General features: G+C 51.5%; 1 protein-coding gene across 1 annotated transcript; it reads right to left on the bottom strand.

Moving 5' to 3' along the window:
- Nucleotides 1-4527: 4527 nt before the first annotated feature.
- LOC138579812 (olfactory receptor 5V1-like) lies at nt 4528-5454 on the bottom strand. Its single transcript, XM_069650041.1, has one exon. The coding sequence runs from the start codon at nt 5452-5454 to the stop codon at nt 4528-4530; it is 927 nt and encodes a 308-aa protein (XP_069506142.1).
- Nucleotides 5455-12084: the final 6630 nt, after the last annotated feature.

The following is a 12084-nucleotide window of genomic DNA, read 5'->3' on the forward strand; positions in this document are numbered from 1 at the left end:
GTTCCCCAAAGGGCGAAGATCTCTTGAAGGACTTCCTGAGCTAGTTCCCACTCGTGGGAGACTGTGCTCTGCCTGCTCAGAGCGTCCGCTGTCAAGTTCTTCTCTCCGGCTAGGTGAACTGCCGATAGAGAGATTCCTTCTTGGATTGCCCAAAACCAGAGCTGCATCGCCTCTCTGCACAGGGGTAGTGATCCTACGCCTCCTCTTTTGTTGAGGTAATGCATGGCCACTGTGTTGTCCGTAATTATCAGGACGTTTTTCCCTTGTACAGCTGGCAGGGACGCCTTCAGCGCAAGTCTGATGGCTCTCAGCTCTAACAGGTTGATATGTAGTCTGGACTCCGATGGAGACCAACGACCGCTGATGGTGAAGTCCTTGGCATGGGCTCCCCACCTCGTGAGTGAGGCATCCGTGACTACTGTTATCTCCGGCCAGGGTTGCCAAAAATGTTCTCCTTTCAGAATGTTCTCCTGACAGGCCCACCACTGAAGGTCTCGAGCTACTCTGTCGGGAACCTGAAGAAGATCTGTCATTCTCCCTGAGAATTGTGACCAATGAGTCCTCAGTGCCCACTGGAGGGATCTCATTCTCAGGCGAGCCTCTGGCACTAGGAAAATGCAGGATGCCATGAGGCATAGCAACCTCAAAAAGTTGAAGGCTGGGAGACGTTGGGCATGTTGAAACTTGGTAACCATCTGTAGAATATCTTGAGCCCTCACCTCTGGTGGCGAGGCTTTTCCCGGGGAAGTGTCCAGGATCGCTCCTATGAACTGGAGTCTCTGCGATGGTATCATTTGTGACTTCTTTAAATTGAGGGAGAAGCCCAGTCTGTGAAGGGAGTGGCACACGTGATTTAGTCGGATCTGAGCTTGTTCCGAAGAAACAGCCCTGATCAACCAATCGTCCATGTAGGGGTAGACGTGAATCCCTTCCCTCCTTAGACTTGCTGCCACTACCGACATTAACTTGGTGAAGACCCTCGGGGCGGAGGTCAGCCCAAATGGCAGCACTCGAAATTGATAGTGATAGTTGCCAATTGCGAACCTCAGGTATTTCCTGTGTTTGAGATGGATAGGCACATGGAAATAAGCGTCCTGAAGGTCCAGAGATACCAACCAGTCCTGGAACTGAAGGGCCTGGAGGATCTGAGAAAGAGTGACCATCTTGAATTTGTCTTTTCTGAGGAATTTGTTCAATTCTCGCAAGTCCAAGATGGGTCTCAGTCCTCCGTCTTTCTTTGGAATGAGAAAGTAAGGGGAGTACCAGCCCTTGTTCCTCTCCGCTACAGGTACCGGTTCTATGGCACCTTTCTCTAGCAGGTCCAAAATTTCCTGCAAGAGGAGCGGATCTGGAGCTTTCTGAGAGCTGATCCCCGGTGGATGACTCTGAGGTATACGTAGGAAAGGCAGGCAGTAACCTTGGGCAACTGTTTCCAATGCCCAAGCATCTGACGTGATAACCTGCTATACCGCCAGATGTTGAGTCAACCTGCCTCCTACAGGTGTCCTGTGAGGGAAGTCCTCAGAGTGGTTTTGGGGCGGCTGATGCAGATGCCCATGGTAAAGAGGCACCTGCTGTTGCTGTGGCTTTTGAATATCTACCCCGTCCACCTCAGGTAGTTATTCTTTGTCCCCTTTGAGCCGGTCGTCCTCTACCTCTTCCGAATGCGGAGTAGAAGCGAAAGGACTTGCCCCTCGCAGAGGTTCCTGTAGAACGAAAAGGAGTTTGACGGATTGCAGCTCCTAGGGATTTTGCTGCTGCTTTTGAAGTTTGCAGTTTTTCCAAACTGTCATCCGCCTTTTTTCCGAACAAAGAAGAGCCATCGAATAGCATGTTCAAGAGCCTGGCTTGCACATCTGGGGCAAAACCAGACTTTCTCAACCAAGCGAATCTCCTGGTTGATGTACTTGCTGCCATTGCTCTGCTGATACTGTCAGCCGAATCAATGCCCGTCTGGAGGGATTCGCACATAGCGTCTTTACCGTCCTGTATAATATTCAGGAACGCATCCCTTTCTTCTCCCTCCGGGATGCAGTCAGCCGCTGTAGAAGCACACTCCCAAAGTGTATGGCTGAACCTAGCAAGGGTGCAAGTAGCATTAACAGATTTTAACGCCATGCTACATGCTGAAAAGACTTTCTTTGCCATAGCATCATATTTTTTATCGTCCCTGTCCTGTGGGACGATAGGATAAGCCGTCTTGACATCGGTAGAGGATGCTGCCTGTACCACCAGACTTTCTGGGGATGGGTGTTTAGACAAAAATTCCGGGTCTGTAGAGGATACCCTGTACTTAGTAGACAGTTTTTTATTTACTGCTGGTATGACATCTGGGGTTTCCCAGTTTGTCATGACCTTCCTCTGAAGAGCTTTATGAAAAGGCACCACAGGATCCTCCTGTGGGCCTTTGTCAAGAATATCCATGAGGTCATCTTGTTGGAAAGATTGTGAAGGTGCAGACCACCCCATGAACTCTGTGATCCTGGCCATTAAGGCTCTATAGGGGGTTTCAGCATGCTCCCCCGGGTCTGGCCTAGCAAACTCCACCTCAGGGGAAGTGTCTAACCCACTTGCCTCATGTAAGGAATCATGAAGATCCTTTAACCTGCGTTCTTCAGAGGAAAATTCCTCTCTAATTGGGGTTACAGGTCCCTGCAACTCAAAGGTGTCTTCCTGTTCAGACAATTCACCCTCTTCCAAAATTGAGGACATAGTTCTCAATTGTTCTGAACTCATAAAGGGAGTAAATCCCATTTCCAGGGCAGAGAGTGCCGAGCTTGTCATTATCGGCCTCGAAAACGTCGATGTCATCGACGCCGACGTCGAAGGCTTCGAGCGTGGCGTCGAAAACAAAGGCGGAGGCTTCGATGACCTCAACAGAATTGGGATTCTACTCGACAATCTCGAAGCCATCGCCATCGAGGACCTGGGGATAGTCACTGGGTGTGTTGTGACCGTGACTTTTCTTGGCATCGACGCCGGTGTCGAAGCTGGCGTTGAGTCGACAGACCCGTGTGTCGAAGGTTCCTTCGACAACGGCGTCGAAGACACCGACCTCGGCGTCGACGGAACCCTCGTCGACGGCGTCGACGGAACCTTCGAGGAAGGTTTGGAGGTCATAGTCCTACTCGAGGGTTCGAGACGCGCTCGAGAGGTTTTCTTCGCCGGGTACTGCGACTCGCAGCGTTTTTGACCTTCGGGTCTTTCGACCAGAGCATCACTCTCGGCAGTCTTCGAGGGGGTCGAGGCCGCTTTCTCGAAGACGCTCATCATATTTTTGCGGAATTCCTCCCATTCAGCCCGGGAACTATGTTTCGTGGGGCAAGGGATTCTTTTTCGCGAAACAGAGGAAGATGAAGACGGAGAAGGGGATCTTCGACGTCTCCTCTTCGAGTGCTTCGATCTCGAGGAGTGATGGGACCCACTCCGAGACCTGGAGCGCGAACTTCGTCGACCAAGATGAAGCTTTAAAAGTCTTACCTTTCTCCAGCTTCCCCCTACGCTCCTTCAGGGCTTTAGCTGTCATGGACATACAGTCCTCGCACTCTGAACAATGATGTTCAGCTACCAAACACCACAGACAAACTCTGTGAGGGTCAGTCAGCGACATCTTTTTCCCACAATCTCAGCATTTTTTGAAGCCGGATCGAGGAGTTGTCGGTTCCGACGAGGAAGCCATCGAGTACGGATCGAATAACTCGAGGTAAATAAGATTAATCTGACAAGAACTGAGCAACGGTATTCCGAGGCACTGAGTAAGCGCGGAAAAACGGAACTGAGCAACGGACGCTGCGCGCGGCCTTTATAGGCAGGATGACGTCGACGTCGATACGGCGGCTGTCGAGGGACATCGACTCGGAGGACGTGGACACGCAGCGCCCTCTAGAGAAAAAATTTTCCGAGGCCAGCAGAGCTGGAAGGAGATATCTAAGATGAGGAATACGTCGGAGGACACAATCCCTTCGAAAGTGAAGTATAATGCTTGCATCCGTGCCTTTAATAGAATCAAGACTCCCTGCACTATTCTAGTCTGGATAGTCTTCAATGTCCAAGTGGTTGCTAATTGCAGAGATCATTATGAAGAGTCTTTTCCATCTAGTGTTAGTCCCTCTTCGATGTCATGCTACTATCCTTTAGTCGTAAGGCAGTGTGCTCAAAGGTGCATATGAATGGCTTTGCCTGTTCAATGTATCCAGTATTTGTCTTTACCAACCACCAATGCGAAGACAAGAGTCCTCATAAGGCCTCGACCTGGGCAAAGATATGTAAATACATTTCATAGCCAAAGTCTGTTCAGTTGATACTGGTCTGTATTGTCACCAGTACAGAACTACAAAATATTCAACTTTTCAAACTAAAATTGTATTTCTGTGGAAAATCTGCAATAGGGAAAATGATACGTAACACAGAAAAAAGCAGCAATAGAGGGTGCAACCCTTTAGAAAGCATCATCAAAAATGTACAGCATTAACTTTTGAAAAGTTTCTATAAAAAGATATCTTGTCAGGAGTTGTTGTTTCTTATATCCTATGCTCTGTTCTTGTTCTTTCTCAGGGCGCTTTTTAACTCTGCATTTTTTAGACTGTATATAAGGGGGTTACACAGTGGCGTAACGGCGATGTAAGACAAAGACCATAGTTTGTTGCTTTTAACTGAATACGTTGATGTGGGCCGAATGTAGGTAGAACAAATAGAGCCATAGAATAAAATGACCACAGTGAGGTGGGAGGCGCATGTGGAGAAGGCCTTGCGCCTCCCTGATGTAGACCGGATTTTCAGGATGGCCGAGATGATGTTGATGTAAGATGTGACAGTTAAGACAAATGGCACTATTGCGATGAAAGCACCAATGATGTAGGTCATTGTCTCGACGGAGCGGGTGCTCGTGCATGAAAGCTTCATAAGAGCAGTGAGATCACAGAAGAAGTGGTTGATTATGTGGGACTCACAGAAGGAGAGCTGTGAAACTCCTATAGTATGCGATATAGGAGTTGCGAGACCAAGGGCCCAGGTGCCCACAGACATCCGGATACACATAGCCTGATTCATGATGACCATGTACCGTAAAGGATTGCAGATGGCCACGTAGCGGTCATATGCCATGACTGCGAGAAGAATTAATTCTGAAGCCACCATGGCCATGAAAAAATATGTCTGCAGCAGGCATTCAGGAAGAGAAACATGCGTGCCTTCCAGAAAGAAGTGAGCCAGCATTGGTGGGAAAATGGTTGTTGTGTAAGTGATGTCCACAAAGGACAAATTTGTGAGGAAGAAATACATGGGAGTGTGCAATTTTGTGCTAGAATAGACAATTGCCACAATAAGAAGGTTTCCCGTCAGAGATAACAGGTAAATCATCAAGAAAGCAAAAAAAAGCGGAACTTGTAGCTGTGGAAAATCAAAGAACCCCTCAAGGATAAACTCGATTGTCGCGGTCTGATTGTCGTTTTCCATTTTTACAGTGAATCAGTGTCATGATGATATCGTTTCAAGCCAGTCTGTAGAGGGAGAGAGAAGACCATGTTTAAATAAATATGTTACATTTCAGTGGGGATGGGACCTAAGTATGTGGTAGACAAAGATCATGTATCTTGGTTCAAAACAATTAAATTGTAAACAAATCAATACAGCAGTACACTGGTTGTGCCAAAGCATTGTCAATATATATTCTTTTTACTTTAATGTGGCAAAGGAAAGTGAGAAGGGAAATCTTTGGGCAGACCAGACCTGGCTACTGCTGTCCAAGGTCAAAACTAATGGGGTGCAATGTTTGAGAGGTGACTCAGTTGAAACACATACAGAGTAATTAAAACCTGATCTATAGTGGGAATATATCATGCAGATTACACTGGAAGGACAGAAGGTATACACTGTGCACTGTAAAGAAAGGTTTTTATGTACTAGATCTATGTTATGATAATAGCTTTTTATGCTTCGCCAATCACCACCTTACTGGTATGAAGATGGTTAAGGTTCATCTGTTAAGTGCGATATTGGGGCGGCGCGGCAGGCCTATCCAGCAAGTAGTCTGCCAAGGAATGAAAAAAGGCGTCAGAGGAGAAGTTGGGAGAAGGGGGAACAGAGTTTTCAAATGCAAAGGATTTGTAAAGGTAAGAGATCTATGGCAGGTAGGTATGGAAATTGATAGCTTGCAGTTGTAGTCTGTCCTATGCAGAAATCAGATTTCCCAAGTGATCCTCTGCACTGTGGGCCTTTTTTGTGTGAATACCCTGGTTTTCTGCTCCTCTAACCCTCTCTCCCAGCCATCCCACCCCTTCCTTCCATCTCGCCTCACCCCTCCCCTCCCTTGCAGTAAAGAATGTGTTATAACACTTGCAGTATGCTATTGCTCGCTCTTAATGGGGCGATATGCCCCCAGGTGGCGGGCGCACCCTGTAGGTAATGGACCGTTGCCCAGGTTAAGGGCCTGAATGCAGCGACAGTCCCTTAACGAGGGTGGCAAGCCCTTACCTATACCTACAGGTTGGGCCTGCCAGCTCGGGGCATATCGCCATTAGCACCCGTGTAGTTCTCTACATGGGTGCTAATTATGGTGCTGCCCCCTTAAGGGATGCGCACGCGGCGGCGTGAAGTTGCACACCGCTGCGTGCATTATAAATAAATGGGGCATTCCCATCCGCAACAGTGCGACCGTGGAGCACGAACTGAACGGACGTGTGTGCCTGAGTCTGTGGGGTTAGGGGCTCACGGGAAACGCTGCATGGTTCACAGAGGGACCCCCAACAGTGGCGACGAGGTCGGTGCATTGCCCGGGCTCGGTGGTGAAGAATCTTTCAATTTTTGACACGGAACGAACAACTTTAAAGATTATTTCCATGCCGTAGGCCGTGCAGACGCCACGGGGCAGGCGTCCATTTGGGATTCCTGGCAGTGGATACTCGCGGAGCTCCGGTAGGGCCCGTGAGGGGCATCCATGCCTAATTTTTGGAAACATTGATGGCGGGCAGCTGTACCTGCCCACACATGCCCGAATTTTTTTTATTTTTTTATTTTTGGGTCAGTTACATCGAGTGAAGGCGAGGAAGGGGGGGAAAGATGCTGAGGCCTGCTTAACTCCCGGTCCTCCCTGGCTCAATTTTTGGGACTTTCATGCTGGATTACTGCTGCTACACAATTTCATGCAGCTGAGGGCTTCCATCTTCATTGTCACTTTCATCATCATGCCCAGCTGCTGTGTGTGTATGGGGCACAATATTGGTCTGGCAATTCCCTGCTACCCATCATGATGATCATCATCATCAGGTTTGGACTTGTGACTCCTGTGTGTGTGTGTTTGGACTGGTGCACTCCACGCCCATGATGGGGACAGTGCTTGTTGGGTGAGTTGCAGCCCCCCCTTCACGTTGGGGGTGCCTGTGCGCTCTAGCCCATGAGTGCGCCTGGCAACCAGAACAGTGGGCAGCCCGCAGACCAACAGCCGCCTCAAGCCCTGCCCCAACCTGTGGCACAACCTGTCCTGCAGCCAGTTCCTCCAGTCATTGCACAAATGGGGGCCCCTGCGGCGCTACAGCCCATTCCAGAGATTGATGTCTCCAGCATGGGGCCCAGGTGGAAGCGGCGGGTGGAACATTTGGACACGTACTTCAGGGCCACCATGGAAACAGATGATGATAGCAAACTGGCGACCCTGCTGTATGCGGCTGGACCTGAAGTGCAAGAAATTTTCGAGTCCCTCCAGCCAGCTGATGTCACCTATGCGGCGGCAAAGACTGCCCTTCAGAACCACTTCTTGCCTCTCGCCAATGGCGATTATGAGAGGTTCGTAATGCTGTCAGCACGGCAGAAGGAAGACGAGAAGCTGGACACTTTTTATGGCCGTCTCAGACGCCTGTCCTTGGCATGTGCCTGGGGTGATTCAGAGGACATGATCAGAACTATGCTAATTCAGGACTATTCATCAGGAAAACTGAGACGGCAGGTGCTGAGAGAACCAAGCACTACGCTCGCCCGCATCCTTGAACTCGGGCACTGCCAAGAGGTGTCAGTGGCCCGGGCGTCCAGGATGGAAGCTGGGTCACGCCCGGTGAAGATGGAAGAGGTATGTGCCATCTGGCAGGGTGGCAGAGGTGTCAGAAGAGCAGGTACCAGCTTCCATGACAGGGGCGGGAGAGCTGGTGAGTCGTGCCAGAAGTGTGGCTACGACCTGCCCAACCCTGCTGAGTGCCCAGCGGCGGGAAGAACTTGCGGGTGGTGCGGACTGGCGGATCACTATTACCGCGTGTGTAAGGCAGCCCTGTCGGTGATGGTGCCCAGAGGCCCAGTTTGGTTGGGGTTCCTGCGACAAAATCGCCCCCCAAACGTGGCTCAGGTAGACCAGGGCGAAGATGGTGCCCCCGCGGAAGAGGAGAAAGAAGAAGAGGAGAACATCTTCTCCGTGTCCAGTGTGGGGGATCTCAAATCAAAGAACAGACGCCAACCGAGGTGTGTGATAGCTGTGGCCAATTCGCCCGTCCCGGTGCTCGTAGACACGGGGGCGTTGGTCAACATGATGGCCCGTGGACACTACAATGCAATGGACACACCACCTAAACTGGTCAGTCCGAAGGCCCTCATCTTTGCTTTCAGTGGGTTGGAACCAATCCCCCTGGATGGGGCTTTCGTGGTAAAGGTGGAGCATGATGGTTCGAAGATCACAGCCCGCTTCTACGTCACACCGGTGAGCACAAATACCCTCCTGAGTTATGCTGCGGTGGAGGCTCTAGGCCTCGTCAGTTTTGCCTTCTCTGTATATCTTGAGGACATACATAACTTGCTACTCCGCCCTGTTCCAAGGAATTGGTCAAATGGCAGGTGACCCAGTGAGTCTGCACATTGATGAATCTGTGCAGCCCATAGCTCTGAAACATTGGAGGTTGCGTTCCATCTCCGGGAGCAGGTGGACAAGGAACTGGACAATCTAATAAATCTATATATCTAGAAGGTTGAGGGTCCCACACCATGGGTGTCACCAATCATGGTGGCAAGGAAACCCAAGCAACCTGACTCTATCCGAATATGCGTCGACATGAGGCTACCCAACAAGGCCATCAAAAGGGAGAGACACTTGACCCCAACCATCGACGACATCATCGCAGAAGTACAAGGTGCTTGTTTTTTTTTCCAAGTTGGACCTTCGGGACGGCTACCACCAAGTCGTCCCGCACCCGGAGTCAAGGACCGTAACCACATTCACTACTCACTGTGGACTCTATAGGTACAAGAGACTCAGTTTTGGCGTGTCATCGGCAGCGGAGGTGTTTCAAAACATCATTAGGGGTACCCTCGCTGACCTGGATGGTGTCCTAAACATCAGTGACGACATCCTAGTGTTCGCCAAGTCTGAGGTGGACCATTTGCACAAGCTGCCCAGATCTTTTGAGAGACTGCAATCACTGGGCCTCACGCTTCACAGGGAGAAGCGTGGGTTTTTGCGACCGACCATCGAATTCTTTGGATTTGTGTTCAAGGAAGGAGGTGTGTCGCCAGATCCAAGGAAAGTGCAGGACATTAAGAAGGCCCAACCGCCAGAATCTGTGTCGGCTGTGCGGAGTTTTCTTGGAATGGTAACGTACTGTGGTTGGTTCATACAGAACCTAGCATCCATGTCGGAGCCCCTGAGGGCCCTCACGAAAAAAGAAACAACATGGCATTGGGGCCCTCTCGAACAGGCAGCGTTCAAAGACGTCAAGAGCGCCCTCACAGCTGAGGACACCATGGCGTTCTTCGACCCCACCCTCCCGTCGGAGATCATCGTGGACGCCAGCCCGTTTGGCCTGGGAGCCGTACTGACACAAATTGATCGGGATGGCAGTGTCCGCCCTGTAGCCTAGGCCAGCAAGGCGCTGTCCGACACTGAGCAGCGCTACTACCAGATAAAGCGGGATGCCCTAGCAGTGATGTGGGGGTGCAGGCTTTTCAGGCTCTACGTCTTTGGCCGGCCGGTGACGGTCGTGATGGACCACAAACCCCTGCTGCCCATACTGGCGGGGTCCTCATCCAAACCACCGGCAAGGATTGAAGGGTGGATGCTTGCTCTCCTAGAGTATGGCGTTACGCTAGTATACAGGCCTGGTGGGAACAATGCAGCGGACTACCTGTCCAGGCATCCCGGTGTGGACAGTAAGGAGGAACAAGACACTTGTGCCGAGGAAGCGGATGACCACGTTCGGATGGTGGGTGAGACTGCCACCCCCAATGCTATGCCCCTCGAAGACCTGGAGGCAGCAGCAGCCCAGGACAAGTGTTTTCAGATCCTGAAGCACGCAATGCAGCAGGGATCCTGGAAAACCATGCTTGAGTCTCTGGCCGGGCGCACGCAAGAAGCCAAGGTGGGGCTGGAACAACTGTGGAAGGTGAGGGAAGAGCTATCGTTTGCGGCGTTGGGCCTCCTGTTAAGGGGTGACTGGATAGTCGTGCCCCAAGCCAAGATCAAAGATGTCATCAGTCTGGCCCACCATGGACACCAAGGTGCCGCCAAGACCAAGGCTCAACTACGCCTCAAAGTGTGGTTCCCTGAGCTGGAACGGAGGGTCGATGACTTTGTTGCCACATGTGTCTGGTGCCAGGCGGCGTCCCCGCTGCAAAGAGAGCCGGCAATTAAAGCAATGCCCTGGGGGACGCGGCCATGGGAGTTGGTGCATGCAGACTTTGAATCCACCACACTGGGCACACATTTCCTAGTAGTGGTGGATGAGTACTCCCGCTATCCAGAGGTTGAGTTTGTTGACTCAGTAGCTTTTGAGCACGTGGTGGTGGCCATCGAGAAAGTATTTGCCTCCCATGGTTTCCCCCATACCCTGTGCTCGGACAATGGGGTGCCGTTTCAGAGCGAACGCTTCTCAGAACTGATGGAGGAGTATGGGGTTCAACATCGAAAGATCACCCCGCTCTGGCCGAGGACCAACGGTGAGGCCGAGAGGCTGATGAGAACTCTTAATAAGTCTTTCCGGATAGCGCAAGGCCAGGGCCTAGAGGGCCTGCAAAGGGCCCTCTACCAGTTCCTACCAGTCTACCGCACCACCCCCCACGCTTCCACTGGAGTCACCCTAGCCGAGGCCCTGTTCAAACGGGGCCCCAGAGGGCTACTGCCCGAGGTGGGGGAGAAGGACCCGTTGTGATCAATGATCAGCAGGTGGATCTGGATCGCCGGCTGCAGACGGAACAACAGAACGCGAGAAGAGGACTCCGCCGGCAACACCTAGAACCTGGAGATGAGGTGCTTATAAGGAACAGACACCCCCACGGAAAGCTCTCTCTCCCGTATGAAACTGAACTACTTGATGTGGTGGCTGTCAAGGGGTCCATGGTGACGGCCTCGGACGGGAGGTCGGCCGTCACCCGGAACGTGAGTTTCTTTAAGAAACTAGGGGACCCCAGAACTGAACCTCCCCACAAACCTGACAGGATGGAAGTACCGGACGAGGACGGAGGCAATCTCCCCCTGCCCGCATCCCCAGTCCGGGGAGTGCTGCCGGATGGACTGCCCATGCCGGAAACCCTCTTACCTCGACGACTACGTGCTGGGACATGTTTCGTAATTGGCCCTTGGACCACATGTGATAGTTACGGGGATCCCGGGTGGCTGTGAATAAAGGGGTGTTGTGGGAGTTTTTGGAAATAGTATTGTTGTTTGTTGTTTTTGTTGTTTGAGACTGGTAATACACTGTTTGTCCTCATGGAAAAGGAGGAGTGTGGTGCTGCCCCCTTAAGGGACGTTCACGCGGCGGCGTGACGTTGCATGCCGCCGCATGCATTATAAATAAAGGGGGCATTCCCGGCGCAACGGGGAGCCCAAACTGAACGACGTGTGTGCCTGAGTCTGTGGGGTAGGGGGCTCACGGGAAAGCTGCATGGGTCAAAGAAGGACCCCCAACACTAATGGTGTATATGTAAAATAAAAAAGAATGTACCTTAGATGCGCGGCCCGACAATGCGCAGTCCCGGGAAGCCCTGCCTCTGTCCCTTCCCCATGACTGGCTGTTGTGTGGAAGTTCCGTATATGGTAGTGTGGGGAAGTGCCGACCAGACTGGCTGGAGCCTTCTCAACGAACGTATGTTGTGGGTACGCCTGTGGGTGGGACCTTG

The sequence above is a fragment of the Ambystoma mexicanum genome, chromosome 3p (assembly GCF_040938575.1).
Source record: "Ambystoma mexicanum isolate Mex_15411 chromosome 3p, UKY_AmexF1_1, whole genome shotgun sequence".
In the NCBI taxonomy this organism is placed as follows: domain Eukaryota; kingdom Metazoa; phylum Chordata; class Amphibia; order Caudata; family Ambystomatidae; genus Ambystoma; species Ambystoma mexicanum.

Coding starts and splice junctions, on each gene's coding strand:
- LOC138579812 (XM_069650041.1), bottom strand. CDS start 5,454: ATGGAAAACGACAATCAGACCGCGACAATCGAGTTTATCCTTGAGGGG.